General features: G+C 45.1%; 2 protein-coding genes across 2 annotated transcripts in view; both read left to right on the plus strand.

Moving 5' to 3' along the window:
• The window catches only part of LOC143936207 (ABC-type organic anion transporter ABCA8-like), a 110,276-nt gene extending 94,003 nt beyond the window's left edge, over positions 1 to 16,273 (plus strand). The window contains exons 30-39 of the mRNA XM_077460616.1: positions 2,081 to 2,204; positions 2,635 to 2,726; positions 3,084 to 3,253; positions 4,071 to 4,146; positions 5,225 to 5,319; positions 7,598 to 7,717; positions 10,278 to 10,418; positions 15,649 to 15,728; positions 15,827 to 15,882; positions 16,127 to 16,273. Of these exons, the coding sequence (XP_077316742.1) occupies positions 2,081 to 2,204; positions 2,635 to 2,726; positions 3,084 to 3,253; positions 4,071 to 4,146; positions 5,225 to 5,319; positions 7,598 to 7,717; positions 10,278 to 10,418; positions 15,649 to 15,728; positions 15,827 to 15,882; positions 16,127 to 16,219 (1,047 nt within the window). The 3' untranslated portion in view covers positions 16,220 to 16,273. The remainder of the gene's footprint in view (positions 1 to 2,080; positions 2,205 to 2,634; positions 2,727 to 3,083; positions 3,254 to 4,070; positions 4,147 to 5,224; positions 5,320 to 7,597; positions 7,718 to 10,277; positions 10,419 to 15,648; positions 15,729 to 15,826; positions 15,883 to 16,126) is intronic.
• LOC143936205 (ABC-type organic anion transporter ABCA8-like) overlaps positions 1 to 17,582 on the plus strand; it is a 394,203-nt gene extending 376,621 nt beyond the window's left edge. The window contains exon 40 of the transcript XR_013263631.1: positions 16,273 to 17,582. The gene's annotated coding sequence lies outside the window, so the exon portion shown is untranslated. The remainder of the gene's footprint in view (positions 1 to 16,272) is intronic.
• Positions 17,583 to 21,796: the final 4,214 nt, after the last annotated feature.

Raw genomic sequence — 21,796 nt, forward strand, 5'->3', positions numbered from 1 at the left:
GACAGTGAACAAGTAACCAAAAGCAAAACAAGACAGACAAAAACAAAAACAAAAACACATACATTGGTCACGATTAGTGTTACAGGCGTGACGTGTAAAGAGTTGCAATATAAGACAGTGCATTACATAAAAAAACATGTCGGAGAATTCAAGGCATCTCACCGGCCACAAAGAGCCGACTCCATGTGCAGTAGGATGACTCAGGACTAAACCATGCTACTCAGATATACAACATTTCCACTAGTGCATATTCCTATTCATTTACAAACGAAAATGCGTTAAGTAGGCTGTGGGTCTGAGGCCGTGGAGGCATCCGCCAGCCAGCTGGACCAGACCTTGTCATATTTTTGCGGGCAACCTCTATTAACATAGCAGTCCTTGTAGAGAGGCAGGCTGTCGTTCACCAATTTTTTCCACAGGGAGAGAGGGGGAGGAGTGGGCTTACGCCAGCTGAGCGCAATGGCCTTGCGGGCATAGAAGAGAAGTAGCCCAGCTAGGGTGCGCCGCGCCACAGTGGGAATTAGCTGATCTAGCAGGCCCAGTATGCAAGTTTCTATAGAGAGTGGGAGCGATATGGAGGTGACCTGTGTAATGACCCCTAGTATCTCCTTCCAATAGTCAACAATGGCTGGGCAGGTCCAAAAAATATGAATGAAGTCCCCCGGTATTGTCCCACAACGCCAACATCCCGGCGGGGAGGCGGGGTTCATTTTGTGCAGTCTGTAGGGGGTGAAATATGCTCGGTGGGCCATCTTAAACTGTATCAGCCGATCTCTCAGGGAGACCAGGGATCTGAAGGGGAAGTCCCACATGTCATCCCAATCATCGTTATCAAAGGTGGGAATGTCTCGCATCCACTTATCTCTAAGTTTCCCCAAAGTAGGGAGGGAGGTCATTATCAAATGGGAGTAAAGTGTTGAGGTGGGCTTAGTGTCACAACTGGACTTGAGGAGGCCCTCCAATGCGGATTGGACAACCTGGGGGGGAGAGCTGGAGAACTGGCACCTGAAGGCATGGGAGAGTTGTAGATACCTAAAAAAATAACTCTGCGGGACGTTGAATTCAGAAATCAACTTGGGGAGTGGAGCCAGCGATTGGTCAGAAATCACCTGGTCTACTGTTCTAATATTGAATTTAGTCCAAGCATGGGGTTCAGGCAGTTTGTAAAACTGCTCCAGGGTGGGGTTACGCCACAAGGGGGCAGCTGGAGAAAGTGCATTGGTAGGGTATTTTTCAATTTTAAGTCCTACCCCCCATGCACGCAACGTGGTGCGCATGGAGGGGGTCAGCGGGTACGGGGCCTTCGGGCCACGATAGAGTAAAAATTTCAATGCCTCCAGCGACCCCAACACCGCCGCTTCAACCAAGGTGGCAGGGTTTGTCTTATCAGGAGTGAGCCACCAAGCTGCTGTAACCAGCTGGGTGGCTAGAAAATATTTGTACAGGTCAGGGCACGCCAGTCCTCCCTGGGAGGACGGACGCGTAATTGTTGACCATCCATACCTGGGGGACTGGTTTCCCCAGATGAAGGAGGCAAACAGACTATGCAGACGGGAGAAAAAGGATTTGGGAATCCAATGTGGAGATTGGCGAAGTAGGTAGATAAATTTCGGTAGGATTTTCATTTTTATCAGGTTTATCCGCCCTAGCAATGATAGGGGTAGTGACTCCCATGCCTTCAGACGCAGCCGTGTCTCATGAACCACTGGGGATAGATTTAGGGGTACGAAGTCCGAAGCCTGTCTCGAGACCACAACCCCAAGGTACCTGAAGGTCTCCACCCACTGTAGGGGTAAATCAGGGGGGGCAGTGTCGCGAGCCGCTGGGTCTATGGGGAACAGAAGCGACTTCGACCAGTTAACCCTAAGGCCCGTGATCGTGGAGAATGAATCAAGAATTTGTAATGCCCCTCTGAGTGAGGAGTCCGCATCGTTAAGGAAGAGAAGAGAAGTTACAGATTTTAGTAACTTTGTAGCAGTCACATGAGACTCTTCTTGTGTTGGCCCAAATGTCACGACAATCGGATGTCCTTCAGAATCAAATCACACATTGAATTTGTGCTTTTTTTTTACACTTCCAGAGGCCGACCATCCTTGTGGACAGTTTGCGGAAAGACTTTAAGGAGAAGTCAGGCATCTGTGGACGCTTTAGGAAGAAAAAGAAGAGAACGGCCATCAGAAACACCTCGTTCTGTGTCAAGAAAGGTCAGTTCCCGTTCATTTCTGTTTCTTTTAATGACGTCGGCCATCCCCATGTGTGTTTTGGAAATGTGCGGCCAAAACCCCCATGTGTGGTTGGGAATGTGCGGCCAAAACCCCCATGTGTGGTTGGAAATGTGCACAACAACGTCCATGATCCAATTTTAATTCAACTAGAAGCAGAAGAGAGTCCACATGACCGTGCTGGTCTGTTTGATATAAAGGTTATGTTCTCTTTTTCCATGATTTAACATCACAACGTTTCAGATTAAAGTCTTCCGTAATGGAGATACTTTACCCTTAAGCACCCAGATCATTTCTTTCCAGTGCAGCAGAAATAAAGAGCCTAAATGGTTGCTTGGAGGAAAGCAGACAGTTCTTCTTTCAGAGATTTATAAATATCAATGTATCAGTTTTTTTTATTTTTATATTGAAGGTGAAGTCTTGGGACTTCTGGGCCCCAACGGAGCCGGCAAGACCACATCTGTGTTGATTCTGGCAGGGGAGATAAAACCATCAGCTGGACAGGTGAGAAGTAACAGAGGCATGGAGTGGATGTCTTCAGGGTTCATGTATAGAGGATTTCGAGGGACATCTACCCCACTATGTCCATGACGGACCAAAGCAAAAGGGTTCCTGGAAAACACTGCACCACCAAAATGCAATCAATAAAACATTACCGACTATCACAAATACATCTACAGGCAAGAAAACACAAAAAAATCTGAGATCCGCAGCAATTTAGCAACTCATGTTTATAAAAAAAAAAGGTTAATGTCCCTACATAGATGGTTGGTTGAACATATGAGATTCACCTAAAAAAGCCTGGCGTAAATGTCCAGCTTGGCATTCTTTTAAGGCACCTTCACTGACTGCCTCCTACAGGTGTTGCTGGGTAATGCAGGAGACCCCCATAGGACTAAAGACTCTGCAGAATTGGGCTACTGTCCCCAACACAACTCTCTGTGGCCCAACCTCACCGTGAAGGAACATCTGGAGATCTACGCCGCTGTAAAGGGCATGAATAAAGAGGACTCAGACCATGCTATTAAACGGTAAGCTACTTTGTGCACTGAGACTCAGGAGTTGTATGACTCCACTTCCACTGCTGTCCTCCATATTGTTTGGTCTTGACAGTCCCAACTACTGGGATGTTGGCTTCATTGTAACGCTTTTAGGTTGTTGGAGAAAACAAGACCTAAAGGAAAATTCCACAAACGCATGCAAACATGTGACCTTGTCAGAATGAAACCCAAGACCTCATCTCTATAAGCCCTTGTACACACGGTCGGAGATTCTGACAACCAAATCCGTCGGATTTTTGTCCGTCGGATCTTGTCCGAAACTGTTGCATACACACGGTTGGACAAAGTTGTCGAAAAATCCGATCTTTCAGAACGTGATGACGTAATTTCATTACGATCGGACTACGTTCACGCTAGTAGCCAATAGCTTTGATGTAGGAATTTGATCTGAGCATGCGTGGCACTTTGTCCGATCGGAATTCTCTACACATGATCGGAGTATGTCCTATCGGACCAATTTGTCCGAAAATATTTCCAGCAAGTTGGAAAATTTGGTCCGACGGATATTCCGACCGGAAACAGTGCGATGCAGACCACACACAGTCAGGATATCCGACAAAATGGTCTGATAGGACACATTCCGACGGAATCTCCGACCGTGTGTACAAGGGCTAAGGCTGTTTACAGCTCAGCTCAGATGTAGCCTTGATAAGCCATCTGTGTACAATCATTACATTACAGAGATTTTCCCTATGAACCTCTATCTCTACATCTTAATAAGTCTTACAGGTTGATAAATCATAACTAGTCTAGTCTTCTGGTTATGTCTCCATACTTTGGTCTGCAGGGTGAGTGAAGCTCTGGAGATGAAGGACCATCTCAACAAACCTGCCAGGAAGTTGTCAGCCGGGGTCTCCAGAAAGGTAAGTTCTTTTCCTGGACTCTGTTAGCAAACTCAATCGAGTAGATGTGTTCATACATTCAGGATAGCTTAGAAGGATCTGCAGAACTGGCCAAAACCATACCCCCCATAGATCCAAACGTCATCATGTCAAATGATTGGCTGGGCTTTTCCCATCTCCACCAAGTCTGCCCTGAAAACCACTGAATTTAACTGGAGCTGTAAAGCCCAGATTGGAAAGGCTTTTATAAAGCTACCAGTCCCGGAGCTTATCAGTAATTTTATGATAGTTGTAGGTGTCCATAATATATATAATATGAGTCATTATCCGGCATGTCTATCAATCCATTCATTTTATCACCTTTGTTAATATCTGTAATTATTCTGGACATGTAATGAAAGTCAGAGCAGACATTTCTGCCGGATTAATGCCGCGTACACACGAGTGGAATGTCCAACAGAAAAAGTCAGACGGAATCTTTTCATCATATATCCCGATCGCGTGTATGCCTCATCTGACTTTTTTTTGGGGGAAAATTCTGACGGACTTAGAAATAGAACATGTTCTAAATATTTCCGACGGAACCAATTCCTATCGGGAGAACCGCTCGTCTGTATGCTGTTCCGACAGGCCAAAAACGACACAAGCAAGTACGAGACGGCAGTTATTGGCTACTGGCTATTGAACTTCTTTTTTCTAGTCCTGTCGTACATGCTGTACGTCGCCGCACTCTTGACGGTCGGACTTTGGTGTGATCGTGTGTAGGCAAGACTGTTTCAGTGGAACTCTGTTGGAACTCCGTCTGGAAAAACCTCCAGAGTTTATTCCGACGGGAAAACCGGTCGTGTGTAAGTGGCATTAGACTTTAGATCATGGATGGAGGCATGGTCAGTTAGAGTGGTCATATTCCAAACATTTGCAAATAGATCCATGGTGAGGAAGCCGCCACATATCTCCTCACAAATTCATACAGTTTCCATAAACATTCGGTATATATAATGTTGCCAATTTTGTGTTTAAGCCAACATAGTAGAATGTGGAAGAAGAAGTAGAACTAGTAGAAGTAGAATTGGCCTTTTAGATCTCTGTTGTTCTTTAGGTGTGTTTTGCCATCAGCATGTTGGGTAATCCCACCATCGTTCTCCTGGACGAACCTTCCACTGGTCTGGACCCAAAAGGACAACAAAGGCTTTGGTGAGTCTTGTCACAAGTTGATCCAGGAGCTAATACCTTAAAGGGGTGCTCTGCTGCTTTTATTTTATTTTTATAGACCCTGATTCTTATTGTGACACATTGCAAGAGCCTAATGGTATCAGCGATCTTCTCTGGACACAGCAAAGCCAGACTTCATCTATGTTTATGTATTTGTTCTCTTAGCCCCCATACACACTGTCGGAAATTCCGACGGAAAATGTCCGATCGGATTATATTGTCGGAAAATCCGATCGTGTGTGTGGGCTCTATCTGACTTTTTCCGTCGGAAATCTCAAAATTTTCTGACAACAAAATCCAATCGGGCTTTTTCCGATCATTTGTAGAGAGTTCCGATCGGACAAAGTGCCACGCATGCTCAGATCAAAGTACGAGAGCAAAGCTATTGGCTACTAGCCTGAACGTAGTCCGGTCGTAACGAACGTCATCACGTTCCGAAACGATCGGATTGTCCGACAACTTTGTCCGACCGCGTGTATGCAACACCAGTTTCGGACATCATATGTCGGAAAAATCCGACGGATTTTGTGGTCGGAGCTTCCGACCATGTGTACGGGGGCACAACTGTATTGATTGGTTGACAATATGAAATAAAGAAACAATCAGGGCAAACAATAATCAGATACAAGAAAAATGCAAGCTGTACACTATAGGCTGATCACAACACCTGCAATGTATATTACAAAATAAAGTTAGTGCAGCACAAATAAAACAGGAAGTCCATAAACACATAAAAAGAAACCAAATGGGTTATCAAAACGTAGAAGACGAAGACACCTCGTGGGAAGAAAAATTCCGATCCACTGAATGTACTGAGTGATAAATCCTCCACACACAAGTCAATATTCTTACCAGATATGATGGACCTCTGAGCTAACAGAAGGTCAAAAGCGCTTGTATCCACAATGGGGTGGAGACAGTTGGCCGGTGCAGCAATGGAACCAGATCATCCAGGGCAGGATATACAAGTAAAATAGACACGATCTAAGTGCTCTCCGTCATGTGCATTTATTCAAATAATCCACAGTAAAAACTCTTATGGCCGTAACATAAAATAACGCTGCATGTAGCGATGATAAGACCAGTAAGAAACAGCGGTATGCCAGAGATGGCAGCGGGTGACGTCTGCAAGATAGCTCCTTCCCCTGTACAAGTTACGTCCTTCACTGACAAAGTCCCATAGGACGTAACGCGTAGGGGAGGAGGAGCTATCTTGTGGCCATCACTCGCTGTCATCCCTGGCATACCGCTGTTTCTGACTGCTGTATTTTACTGGTCTTATCATCGCTCTTATTTTATGTTTATGTTAAGGCCATAGGAGTTTTTACTATGGATTATCTGAGTAAATGCACATGACGGAGAGCACTTAGATCGTGCCTATTTTACATCTATATCCCGCCCTGGATGATCTGTGGGCGGCACAGTGGTGTAGTGGTTAGCACTCTTGCCTAGCAGTAAGAAGGGTCACTGGTTCAAATCCCAACCACGACACTACCTGCCTGGAGTTTGCATGTTCTCCCTGTGCCTGCGTCTGTTTCCTCCGGGTACTCCGGTTTCCTCCCACACTCCAAAGACATGCAGGTAGGTTAATTGGCTTCTGTCCAAATTGGCCCTAGTTTATGAATGGGGACCTTGAATTGTGGGCTCCTTGAGGGTAGGGACCGATGTGGGAGTGCAGTGTATAGGGATAGGGATTGTAGACACTCACTCAGTTTGAACTGGATGGACTGGTGTCTTTATTCAACCTTACTAACTATGAAACTATCTGGTTCCATTGCTGTACTGGCCAACTGTCTCCATCCCATTGTGGAAACAAGCGCTTTTGACCTTCTGCTAGCTCAGAGGTCCACCATATCTGGTAAGAATATTGACTTGTTGGTGGAGGATTTATCACTCAGAACATTCAGTGGATTGGAATTTTTCTTCCCACGAGGTGTCTTCATCTTCTACGTTTTGAGAACCCACTTGGTTTCTTTATATGTCTTTATGGACTTCCTGTTTTATTTGCGCTGCACTAACTTTCTTTTTTAATATGTATTGATTGGTTTTCCTTGCTGCCACATGACCTTCTGACATCAGACTGAGCTGAAGAAATTAGATTAGTGCTCTTCATTTTTTTGGGTACTTAGGAGTTGTAGTGCTAGTGCCCATCATCCTGATCTTGTAGTCACCTCTGTCTCCTCCATTTATAATATTTACATCCTATAACACATGCATTATACAAAGGTATGACACCTTAGGCTTTTCTTGCGTGTTCAAGGCGAGCAATCCGAGCGGCCTTCAAGAACCGGGAAAGGGGCGCCATCCTGACCACACACTATATGGAGGAGGCCGAGGCCGTGTGCGACCGCGTGGCAATCATGGTGTCCGGAAAACTCAGGTGAGGAATAATAATGCCAAGACTGAGTCAGGGGAAACTTTTAGGAAGCCAGTAATAGACAAGGGAAGTCAGGATTTCTTGCATGTATGGTCTGTAGAACATTGATCCAATATACCTGAGTCATGGGGGTTCCATTCCATGAAACTCAAAAGCGTCATGGTAGAGACATGAGGAAGGATAATGTAATGCAGATTACTTAGCTCTGGTATCACAGGTTAGAGGTGGGAACCTCCCTGCAGACACGAGTTATTGGCACATACATTCAGGTCCATAAATATTGGGACATCGACACAATTCTAATCTTTTTGGCTCTATACATCACCACAATGGATTCGAAATTAAACGAAAAAGATGTGCTTTAACTGCAGACTTTCAGCTTTAATTTGAGGGTATTTACATCCAAATCAGGTGAACGGAGTAGGAATTACAACAGTGTGTATATGTGCCTCACACTTTTTAAGGGACCAAAAGTAATGGGACAGATTAACAATCATCCATCAAACTTTCACTTTTTAATACTTGGTTGCAAATCCCTTGCAGTCAATTACAGCCTGAAGTCTGGAAGGCATAGACATCACCAGATGCTGGGCTTCATCCCCGGTGATGCTCTGCCGGGCGTCTACTGCCACGGTCTTCAGTTCCTGCTTGTTCTTGGGGCATTTTCCCTTCAGTTTTGTCTTCAGCAAGTGAAATGCATGCTCAATCGGATTCAGGTCAGGTGATTGACTCGGCCATTCCATAACATTCCACTTCTTTCCCTTAAAAAACTCTTTTGATTGCTTTCGCAGTATGCTTCAGGTCATTGTCCATCTGCACTGTGAAGCTCCATCCAATGAGTTCTGAAGCATTTTGCTGAATATGAGCAGATAATATTCCCCAAAACACTTCAGAATTCATCCTACTACTTCTGTCAGCCGTTACATCATCAATAAATACAAGAGAACCAGTTCCATTGGCAGCCATACATGCCCACGCCATGACACTACCACCACCATGCTTCACTGATGAGGTGGTATGATTTGGATCATGAGCAGTTCCTTTCCTTCTCCATACTCTACTCTTCTCTTCTCTTCCCATCTCTCTGGTACAAGTTGATGTTGGTCTCATCTGTCCATAGGATGTTGTTCCAGAACTATGAAGGCTTTTTTAGATGTTGTTTGGTAAACTCCAATCTGGCCTTCCTGTTTTTGAGGCTCACCAATGGTTTACATCTTGTGGTGAACCCTCTGTATTCACTCTGGTGGAGTCTTCTCTTGATGGTTGACTTTGACACACATACACCTACCTCCTGGAGAGTGTTCTTGATCTGGCCAACTCTTGTGAAGGGTGTTTTCTTCACCAGGGAAAGAATTCTTCGGTCATCCACCACAGTTCGTGGTCTTCCGGGTCTTTTGGTGTTGCTGAGCTCACCGGTGCGTTCTTTCTTTTAAAGGATGTTCCAAACAGTTGATTTGGACACACCTAATGTTTTTGCTATCTCTCTGATGGGTTTGTTTTGTTTTTTTCAGCCTAATGATGGCTTCACTGATAGTGACAGCTCTTTGATAGTTGACAGCAACAGATTCCAAATGCAAATAGCACGCTTGAAATGAACTCTGGGCCTTTTATCTGCTCCTTGTAAATGGGATAATGAGGGAATAACACACACCTGGCTGTGGAACAGCTGAGCAGCCAATTGTCCCATTACTTTTGGTCCCTTAAAAAGTGGGAGGCACATATACAAACTGTTGTAATTCCTACACCGTTCACCTGATTTGGATGTAAATACCCTCAAATTAAAGATGACAGTCTGCAGCTAAAGCACATCTTGTTCGTTTCATTTCAAATCCATTGTGGTGATGTATAGAGCCAAAAAGATTAGAATTGTGTTGATGTCACAATATTTATGGACCCGACTGTATGTTATAGAAAATTCTCCCTATTGTGGCCAAATTAAGACGTTTTATATTTTGGCATCCAGAAGAATTGTTTGTGTTTTATTAAAAGAAGCAAAAATAACACAGAAAAAGTAACAGCGGAATGTAACAATTTTCTATTTGTTGCCATTTAGAATCATTATTTTCATGTAAAAGTTGAGAAAACCATTGGTAGGGCACTTTTTATAATGGAAACATTGCAACACTTGCTCCGATTCGTGTTAATTCTTATGTTAGAATGGGTTACAGTGTATGTATAGCTAAAACTTCATTTAAGTTTTGTAATGTAGGGAAAATTTACCAGGTTTTTTTTTTTTTTTTTTTTTTCTGCTGGGGAGATTTCCCTTCACTCCTAGTTTTGGAGACACAACCGGAAGTGAGAGGAAATATCCCCAAAGTGAGGGGGATTTCCCTTCTAGACAGTTGTCACCAAAACATTCATCCCCATCAAAACATCTGCCCTCATCTCACAATTCAAAAATGTTGGATTTTCTTTTACTTTCTGGGGTGATGAGAAGGGTCACCAGGACAAACGGTGGATGAGTCTTCACTGACCACAATAAAAAAAATTGGTTAAGGGTCTAACCCTTCTCTACTTTTTCCCTTTACGTACACGTTAATATTTCACAGCATTTCTCCCCCAGGTGTATCGGATCCATCCAACATCTGAAGAGCAAATTCGGTAAAGGTTACCTCCTGGAGATCAAACTGAAGGACACCCAGCAGGTCGATGTGATCCACCAGGAGGTCCTCCGCCTCTTCCCGCAAGCCGCCAGGCAGGACAGGTAATGTGGATCATTCTGGGCAATATTCCAAGACCGCCAGCTCATTCTGGGCAATATTCCAAGACCTCCAGCTCATTCTGGGCAATATTTAAAGACCTCCAGCTCATTCTGGGCAATATTCCAAGACCTCCAGCTCATTTTGGGCAATATTCCAAGACCTTCAGCTCATTCTGGGCAATATTTCAAGACCTCCAGCTCATTCTGGGCAATATTTAAAGACCTCCAGCTCATTCTGGGCAATATTCCAAGACCTCCAGCTCATTCTGGGCAATATTCCAAGACCTTCAGCTCATTCTGGGCAATATTTCAAGACCTCCAGCTCATTCTGGGCAATATTTAAAGACCTCCAGCTCATTCTGGGCAATATTCCAAGACCTCCAGCTCATTTTGGGCAATATTCCAAGACCTCCAGCTCATTCTGGGCAATATTCCAAGACCTTCAGCTCATTCTGGGCAATATTCCAAGACCTCCAGCTCATTCTGGGCAATATTTAAAGACCTCCAGCTCATTCTGGGCAATATTCCAAGACCTTCAGCTCATTTTGGGCAATATTCCAAGACCTCCAGCTCATTCTGGGCAATATTCCAAGACCTTCAGCTCATTCTGGGCAATATTCTAAGACCACCAGCTCATTCTGGGCAATATTCCAAGACCTTCAGCTCATTCTGGGCAATATTCCAAGACCTCCAGCTCATTCTGGGCAATATTCCAAGACCACCAGCTCATTCTGGGATATATTTCAAGACCTCCAGCTCATTCTAGGCAATATTTCAAGATCTCCAGCACATTTTGGGCAATATTCCAAGACCTTCAGCTCATTCTGGGCAATATTCCAAGACCTCCAGCTCATTCTGGGCAATATTCCAAGACCTCCAGCTCATTTTGGGCAATATTCCAAGACCACCGGCTCATTCTGGGCAATATTCCAAGACCACCGGCTCATTCTGGGCAATATTCCAAGACCTCCAGTAACGATTGATCCTCCTAATTCCATTGACTGGTTGCTGGTTCATGTTTAATGATTCTCAGTATTAATTAACCTATCCCTTGGATGACAGATTCTTAGATCTTGGGATACGACAGAATTACAGTGGTAGGGGACCCCTAGATCCCATCAACAACTGATCACAAAACTTTTCCTGATCCCTATAATAATGGGGCCCATATACAGACAGATTTGTAAGTAAATATCATAAGCTCTCTTTTATCTACTTCTTAAACTAAATTATTCTGATTCAAATGCCACTTTATGCATTGACATACCTCCTTAGACCCAGCCTGTCCATACAGTATGATCCCCTACTGACTTGGCACCATCCACAGGCAGTGTAACTCTTCAATAAGAATCAGAAGTTGAATCCAACACAATTTTACTCCAACTGATTGCAGTACAGAGGATGTTTTTCTATTCTTTTGAAGTGCAAGAGACCTGGACATTCCTAAACCCTGCCTCTGAGAAATACTTACTCTGACTGAGGGCGCATGGAAGAAATGGGGAGGGGCTAACTAGCTGAACTAACTAGCGTAGCTCCCAACTGTCTCTGATTTTAAGGGACTGTCCCTGATTTGGAAAAGTCCCTCTGTCCCTCTTTTCTCTGCATTTGACCCTCATTTTAGCCTCATATATATATATATATATATATATATATATATATATATATATATATATATATATATATATATATATATATATATATACCGTATATACTCGAGTATAAGCCGAGATTTTCAGCCTCTTTTTTGAGGCTGAAAGTGCCCCCCTCGGCTTATACTCGAGTCATCGCCGTCTGTCTGCCCGATCAGCGTGTCGAGCAGACAGACGGCGGCCATTCGAGCGTTCAAAATCCGCGCCGCCGTCTGTGATAGGCGGAACACTCACTTTCCCTGCAGTCTGTGTTCCGCCTATCACGGACATCCTTTCATCCTCGTCCGTAGTATGAGGATGAGCGGACGTCCGTGATAGGCGGACCACTGGCTGCTGGGAAATTGAGTGTTCCGCCTATCACGGCGGAACACTCAATTTCCCAGCAGCCAGTGGTCCGCCTATCACGGACGTCCGCTCATCCTCATACTACGGACGAGGATGAAAGGATGTCCGTGATAGGCGGAACACAGACTGCTGGGAAAGTGAGTGTTCCGCCTATCACAGACGGCGGCGCGGATTTTGAACGCTCGAATGGCCGCCGAGGATGCCGACGAAGAGCAGAAGGACGGAGGCTCGGCGGCTCGGCTCGGGACAGGACGGGACGGAGGCTCGGCGGCTCGGCTCGGGACAGGACGGGACAGGACGGGACGGAGGCTCGGGACACAGGTAGGCTGGACACACAAGGCTGCACACACACACACACACACAAGGCTACACGTACACACACACAGGGATGGATGGACACAGGGATGGATGGACACAGGGATGGACACGGACACAGGGATGGATGGACACAGGGATGGATGGACACAGGGATGGATGGACACAGGGATGGATGGACACAGGGATGGATGGACACAGGGATGGACACGGACACAGGGATGGATGGACACAGACACAGGGATGGACGGACACACAGGGATGGACAGGCATGTCTCACCCTCGGCTTATACACGAGTCAATCATTTTGCCAGTTTTTTTGGGGTAAATTGGGGGCCTCGGCTTATATTCGGGTCGGCCTATACTCGAGTATATACGGTATATATAAAATATAATATAAAACTTTTTATCTTTCAAAAAGTGTTCCCCAGTGCTAAACCGTTCATCCAATTTCTAAATTGCTGCGTTTGAAAATGTAACAAGCCAATATAAAGGAATAGTAGCGGTAAAAATAAAAAAAAAATAAAAAAACACTTGTGGATTTAACTAATAATTTTTTTTATAATTCTCTTTTAACCTCCCTGGCGGTATTCCCGAGTCGGGCTCGGGGTGGAATATCTGAACCAAAAGTGGTAACCCCGAGCCAGTCTCGGGATCGCATCGCAAGATCCAGGAAGAGTGTGCTTACCTTATCCCCTGGATCCAGCGATGCCCCCCGTCCCCCCGTCCTCCGCTCCATCTATCACGAAGCCAAGCTCCGTTCCCTGCGAGCGTTGCGACGCACGGGGACGGAGAACGGCGCCAAATTCAAAAAGTGAAACACACACATTACATACAGTATACTGTAATCTTACAGATCACTGTATGAAATTATTTCACATCCCCTTTGTCCCTAGTGGTCTGTCCAGTGTCCTGCATGTAGTTTTATATTATAAAAACTGTTCTTTCTGCCTGGAAACTGGAGATTGTCCATAGCAACCAAAACTGTCCCTTTACGTCAAAAGTGGTATTAGACCAGCTAGAAAACAGCGATAATACATTAGAATCACTCACAGAATTGAGCGACAGTGATTTGTGGGGAGATCCGTCATCAAATACTGAAAAATAATGACAGCGACAATTCTGCAAATTTCTGTGGTTTTGATTTGATTACATTATTGAATCATTTTTATTATTTGTTATAATTATTTATAGTTATTTATTATATTTTAATTTATGATTTTGTTTTTCAAACTTTATCATACCCGGGATGTCTACTAGATTCTTGTTTGGACAGATTTAAGTGAGTTATTCCTAAGAATTACAGGGACTACAATATAAAACGCAAAATTTCCATGCAAAATAATTGTACCCCTTCAAGCATCAAAAATCTGAAATAATCATACCGCCAGGGTCGTTAAGGGAGTGTAGAAGGGGTGTGTCCTATGCCTACATACCTTTGCTAATAGGTGTCCTTGGTTCCCATTTTAAAAAGTTGGGAGGTATGAACTAGCACTAAACAGATAGAGGGGGGAGCAGAGGGAGATACCAAAATCACACAGTAAACATGTTGTAGTGGCCCAAAAACTTCCATTAGATGTCAGCATAGAACAGAGCATTAATATTCTGATGTATATTTATGTGTTGTAGTAATATGCATGAAAGAGGAGCAGAGCACAAATACTGCATGGCGGTGATGGGTGACCTTTATTTTATAGACTTGTTGGGTTTAGTGATTGAACGTCAGTCTTTACCTCGCAGGTTCTCCTTGGATAAGCTTTACTTTATAGACTTGTTGGGTTTAGTGATTGGATGTGTCCATTGAGAGTTGGTCTTTACCCTGCAGGTTCTCCTTGGATGACCTTTACTTCATAGACTTGTTGGGTTTAGTGATTGGATGTGTCCATTGAGGGTTGGTGTTTACCCCGCAGGTTCTCCTTGGATGACCTTTACTTTATAGACTTGTTGGGTTTAGTAATTGGATGTTTCCATTGAATGTCGGTCTTTATACCGCAGGTTCTCCTTGGATGACCTTTACTTCATAGACTTGTTGGGTTTAGTGATTGGATGTGTCCATTGAGGGTTGGTGTTTACCCCGCAGGTTCTCCTTGGATGACCTTTACTTTATAGACTTGTTGGGTTTAGTAATTGGATGTTTCCATTGAATGTCGGTCTTTATACCGCAAGTTCTCCTTGGATGACCTTTACTTCATAGACTTGTTGGGTTTAGTGATTGGATGTGTCCATTGAATGTCAGTCTTTATAAAGTAAAGGTCATCCAAGGAGAACCTGAGGGGTAAAAACTGACATTCAATGGAAACATCCAATCACTAAACCCAACAAGTCTATAAAGTAAAGCTCATCCAAGGAGAACCTGCAAGGTAGACTTGTTGGGTTTAGTGTTTGGATGTTTTCATTGAATGTCGGTCTTTATACCGCAGGTTCTCCTTGGATGACCTTTACTTCATAGACTTGTTGGGTTTAGCGTTTGGATGTTTCCATTGAATGTCAGTCTTTTCACCCTGCAGGTTCTCCTTGGATGACCTTTACTTTAAGGACTTGTTGGGTTTAGTGATTGAATGTCAGTCTTTACTTCATAGACTTGTTGGGTTTATTGATTGGATGTTTCCATTGAATGTTGGTCTTTACCTCGCAGGTTCTCCTTGGATGACCTTTACTTTACTTTATAGACTTGTTGGGTTTAGTGATTGAATGTCAGTCTTTACTTCATAGACTTGTTGGGTTTATTGATTGGATATTTCCATTGAATGTTGGTCTTTACCTTGCAGGTTCTCCTTGGATGACCTTTACTTTATAGACTTGTTGGGTTTAGTGATGAATGTCGGTCTTTACCTCGCAGGTTCTCCTTGGATGACCTTTACTTCATAGACTTGTTGGGTTTAGTGTTTGAATGTTTCCATTGAATGTTGGTCTTTACCCCGCAGGTTCTCCTCCTTGTTGGTCTATAAGATCCCAATGGATAACGTCCAGTCTCTGTCTCAGGCCTTCCTACACTTGGAGAATGGTAAGATTATACAGCTGGTAATGGAGCTGAAGATGAATGTGAAGGTCCTCACAGGACGGTACGAAGGTCGGTGATCTTTGTGTATTTTCTTTACACAGCTAAACAAGCGTATAACATTGAGGAGTACAGCTTCTCCCAGTCCACCCTGGAGCAGGTAACGGCACTGATATCCAATGAACACCGACAAACATGGTGATAAAATCCCTACTTTCTTGATGTGATTTATTTAGTTATGTAGGATTGCAGATGGTTAGGAAATCTAATAAGGGTCTCAGGGGACAGCAAAGGCAAAGGGAAAAAAAATTATCTTTACTAACTTTCTTGATTTTCCTGGCCATGTTCATGAATGTAAGGTGTGGTAAGAAGGTACTTAGTCTTTGTTGTTTGATTACTGACAGGTCTTCCTCGAGTTGGCCAAAGAACAGGAGAAGGAAGATTTCCACTTGGATTCCTCATTCCGATGGAAACACCTGAGGAGTGAAGAGATATAACCTTGTCTATAATACTATTATTATAATTATGTGCCTTGTGTGTGCGGCGGAACCTTCTGCCTTAGAAGTAGCACTGAGATGGATATTGTGGGGGAAGCCGAAATCAAGTCACCTGACCAGCGAGGAATACATGACAAGTGACGGAGGCCTCCTTTAGTATTCCTTAAAAAGAAGACTAACCATTTATATGTGCCTGTATACAGTATATACTGACATATCAACTGTGTGATTATGTAACCACAGAGGGGGGGAGGGAGGAGGTGCTACATTTCTATTCTCAACAGAACTATTTTGTAGAAATTGAAACTGTGCTTCACGGGTGTATTAATAATAAAAAAATCACTTGGATATTTATCCAGCAAATTTGCATTTACATTCATTCTATGTGAACTGGGCAAAAACAAATGTTCTTTTCTTATCTGAACAAATCTTCTTTTTTTTTTGTGGGAAGTAGTAAAATACTTTTACATACATCTTTGTAACAAGAGATAAAATGTAACAATTCTAGAGAACACTAGAGGGAAATAGCAAATAAATGTAACCAGTGGTTAAATTTCTCTATCACCATTACCATTGGTTTACAGAGAATGAATGTTCATGTAAATTTGCTCGATGAATGTCATATATATATATATATATATATATTGCATAAATAGAGCGCTAATGCCGCGTACACACGACTAGACATGGGCGCCGTCAAAAAATTTGTTTTGTTTCGTTCCGTTTTGTACAAAAGAAAACGTATTTCTTAATTTGTGTACGAAATTCAATTTGGATTCGTACGAAATAAGAATTTTCGTTAGATTCAGAAACTTCTCGTTAAAATAACAAAGTTCGTTATGATGAATTTATCAGTATGAGGGGCTCCCCCCATCCCTGTGCTGTGCTGACTTCCTGGGGTTTTTAACTTTTAGGTTTGTTAACTTTTCGTAACAATTACGAATGTTCGTTATGATGAATTTGTCCATTATGAGGGGTTCCCATCATCCCTGTGCTGAGTTCCCGGGTCTGTACACCCGCTGTGCCCATTATGAAGGGTTCCCACCATCCCTGTGCTGAGTTCCCGGGCCTGTACACCCGCTGTGCCCATTATGAGGGGTTTCCACCATCCCTGTGCTGAGTTCCCGGGTCTGTACACCCGCTGTGCCCATTATGAGGGGTTCCCACCATCCCTGTGCTGAGTTCCCGGGTCTGTACACCCGCTGTGCCCATTATGAGGGGTTCCCACCATCCCTGTGCTGAGTTCCCGGGTCTGTACACCCGCTGTGCCCATTATGAGGGGTTCCCACCATCCCTGTGCTGAGGTCCCGGGTCTGTACACCCGCTGTGCCCATTATGAGGGGTTCCCACCATCCCTGTGCTGAGTTCCCGGGCCTGTACACCCGCTGTGCCCATTATGAGGGGTTTCCACCATCCCTGTGCTGAGTTCCCGGGTCTGTACACCCGCTGTGCCCATTATGAGGGGTTCCCACCATCCCTGTGCTGAGTTCCCGGGTCTGTACACCCGCTGTGCCCATTATGAAGGGTTCCCACCATCCCTGTGCTGAGTTCCCGGGCCTGTACACCCGCTGTGCCCATTATGAGGGGTTTCCACCATCCCTGTGCTGAGTTCCCGGGTCTGTACACCCGCTGTGCCCATTATGAGGGGTTCCCACCATCCCTGTGCTGAGTTCCCGGGTCTGTACACCCGCTGTGCCCATTATGAGGGGTTCCCACCATCCCTGTGCTGAGTTCCCGGGTCTGTACACCCGCTGTGCCCATTATGAGGGGTTCCCACCATCCCTGTGCTGAGGTCCCGGGTCTGTACACCCGCTGTGCCCATTATGAGGGGTTCCCACCATCCCTGTGCTGAGTTCCTGGGTCTGTACACCCGCTGGGCCCATTATGAGGGGTTCCCACCATCCCTGTGCTGAGTTCCCGGGTCTGTACACCCGCTGTGCCCATTATGAGGGGTTCCCACCATCCCTGTGCTGAGTTCCCGGGTCTGTACACCCGCTGTGCCCATTATGAGGGGTTCCCACCACCCCTGTGCTGAGGTCCCGGGTCTGTTCACCCGCTGTGCCCATTATGAGGGGCTCCCACCATCCCTGTGCTGAGGTCCCGGGTCTGTACACCCGCTGTGCCCATTATGAGGGGTTCCCACCATCCCTGTGCTGAGTTCCCGGGTCTGTACACCCGCTGTGCCCATTATGAGGGGTTCCCACCATCCCTGTGCTTAGTTCCTAGGTCTGTACACCCGCTGTGTCCATTATGAGGGGATCCCACCATCCCTGTGCTGAGTTCCCGGGTCTGTACACCCGCTGTGCCCATTATGAGGGGCTCCCACCATCCCTGTGCTGAGGTCCCGGGTCTGTACACCCGCTGTGTCCATTATGAGGGGTTCCCACCATCCCTGTGCTGAGTTCCTCTGATTGGTGAACAAAACACCAGTCACAATTCTGTTACTTTGGATCCGAAATTCGTTAACGAATACAATTCGGTATTTGATCACCCCTGCGGTTTTTATTTCTTGCGCTATAAACAAAAAATAGAGGGACAATTTTTACTTTTTGCTATAATAAATATCCCCCAAAAATATCTAAAAAAAAAAAAAAAAAAAAATTTTCCTCAGTTTAGGCCGATACGTATTCTTCTACATATTTTTGGTAAAAAAAAAAAAAAAAAAAAAAAAAAATCGCAATAAGTGTTTATTGATTGGTTTGCGCAAAAGTTTATAGCGTCTACAAAATAGGGGATAGATTTATTACATTTTTATTAATAATTTTTTTTTTTTTTTACTAGTAATGGCGGCGATCAGCGATTTTTTTTTATCATGACTGCGACATCATGGCGGACACATCGGACAATTTTGACACGTTTTTGGGACCATTGGCATTAATACAGCGCTCAGTGCTATACAATTGCATTGATTACTAAAAAAAAATTGTCTCTGGCAGTGAAGGGGTTAACCACTAGAGGGGCGGGGAAGGGTTAAGTGTATCCTAGGGGCGTGGCTGTGTGTGACACCACACCGTTCGCTGATCCTAAAGACAGGGAGCCTGACGATCGGTGTTGCTGTCACTAGGCAGGACGGGGAGTTGCTGTTTGCATCGGCATCTCCCCGTTCTTGAGCTCTGTGACACCATCGCGGGTATCCCCATGGCGATAGAGTCCGCGGGACCCGCGGGCGTGGTCACGGAGCTCGCGGCAGGTGCGTGCGTGGGTACAGCGGGAAATTCAAAGTAGCATACGGGTACGTTACTTTGCCCAGCCGTGCCCTTCTGCCGACGTATAAGTACAGGAGCCGGTTCGGGAACCGGTTAAAGGAGAAGTCCAGTCTGAGGTTTTTTAGAAGTGAAATTTGTTTTGCACTCCTGTGATCCGTTTTCAGCAGAGAGTCTGAAGTCCGCTCTCCGCCGGCGTCACCAGGATCAATCCCGACATCCACGTCTGGATCTACCAGCTGCCTGGACTGAGGGCAGCCTCTCAGAGAGCCGCTGAGACGGCCGCTCCCCGCCCCCTCCACAGCTCAGAGCTCCAATGAGCGAGGAGGAGCGGAGCAGGAGAGACGCTGACTGATAGTCAGCAGCTCTCCGCTCGAGGAGCAGAGAGAACCGAGCCATCGGCGGTGTTCGATCGATCGGTTCTCATTATAGAGGTGCCAGGGGACAGATGCCGCCTCCACCGAGGTAAGTACGATTATGGGGAAAAATTGGATTCCCATACTTCTCTTTTAAGGCTCGCTTCAAATATATATAATTCCCCCCTCCACCAAATGATTTGGACCAGTGCACAAAGCAAGGACCATAAAGACATGGATGAGCGAGTTTGGGGTGGAGGACCTTGACTGGCCTGCACAGAGTCCTGATCAGCATCAGTGCCTGACCTCACAAACGCGCTTCTGGAAGAATGCTCAAACATTCCCATAGACACATCTCCTAAACCTTGTGGACGGCCTTCCCAGAAGAGGTGAAGCTGTTATAGCTGCAAAGGGCGGAGCCAACTCAATATTGAACCCTCCGGACTAAGACTGGGATGTCGTTAAACTTCATGTGTGTGTAAAGGCAGGTGTCCCAATACTTTTGGTAATATAGTGTATATGCGAATTGGATGCGTTTTGAACTGCATCCGCTCCGCTAAAATCTGTAAATCGAAAAGGCTTTCAATGGAGTCGGTTCAGATTTGTGCAGGGGAACGGCCGCCGTCTGTTTTTTTTAAAAAGAGGCCTGTGCGTTTTTCAGTCTAGTTCATGTGCAATTTCATGTAAAAATCTCCGCCTGAACCAATGAACGAAACCGCACCAGACTCCTTTTTAAAAACCGCGCTGGAACCGCGGCCGACATATGTGAACCGAGCCGTAACAATAAATGTGAATTTTTAACCAGCTTATTTTTTATTAATTCTCGAGTATCTTTGTACATGTACAGTATATTGTAAAATAAAAACTGTCAATATTCCTCACTTATTTCCTATCCAAACTACAATGTAACAAAACCCGTCTACCGGGTTCAGAGATCCCCACATGTGAGTGTCCCTCATTGCCACCAGACAATGGCCAGATTTTAGACATTTGCAAAAAGTTTGTCGAAATTCGTTTAACCACTTCAATACCGGGGGGGCACTTAAACCCCTTCCTGCCCAGACCAATTTTGAGCTTTCAGCGCTGTCGCACTTTGAATGACAATTGCGCGGTCGTGCTACACTGTACCCAAATGAAATTTTTATCATTTTTTTCCCACAAATAGAGCTTTCTTTTGGTGGTATTTGATCACCTCTACGGTTTTTATTTTTTGCTAAACAAATAAAAAAATACCGAAAATTTTGAAAAAAAAAATGTTTTTTTTTTTGTTTCAGTTTCAAAACTTTGTAAATAAGTAAGTTTTCTCCTTCACTGATGGGCACTGATGGGGTTACACTGATGGGCAATGATAAGGCGGCACTGATGGGCACCGATGAGGTGGCACCAATGAAGTGGCACTGATGAGGTGGCATTGATGGACACCGATATGTGGCACTGATAGGCGGCACTGATGGGTGGCACTGATGGGCGACACGGATGGGCACTGATAGGTGGCACAAATTGGCACGGATTGGCATGGATAAGTGGCACAGGTGGGCATGGGTTAGGCAGCACAGGTGGGCATGGGTAGGCGGCACAGGTGGGCATGGGTAGGCGGCACAGGTGGGCATGAGTAGGCACTGATAGGCAGCACAGATGGGAACTGATAGGCGGCATTGTATTATAATATATTGCACTAATGGATGCCAATCAGTGCCAATCAATAATGCATGCCAATCAGTGATGCCCATTGTGGGCACTGATTGGCATCCATTGTGGCACTGACTAGAATCCCTGGTGGTCTAGGGTGGCATACTTTGTCCTTGGCATCCCTGGTGGTCTGGTGGCGTCCCTGGTGGTCCAGTGTGGGCATCCTCGGGGGGGCTGTGCTGATAATCGATCAGCACAGACCCTCCCCTGTCAGAGGAGCAGCCGATCGGCTCTCCTCTACTCGTGTCTGACAGACGCGAGTGAGGAAAAGCCGATCACCGGCTCTTCCCATTTACACTGTGATCAGCCGTGATTGGACACGGCTGATC

Source organism: Lithobates pipiens, unplaced genomic scaffold (genome assembly GCF_037356315.1).
Source record: "Lithobates pipiens isolate NorthernLeopardFrog02 unplaced genomic scaffold, aLitPip1_a1.2 Scaffold_28, whole genome shotgun sequence".
Taxonomy (NCBI): domain Eukaryota; kingdom Metazoa; phylum Chordata; class Amphibia; order Anura; family Ranidae; genus Lithobates; species Lithobates pipiens.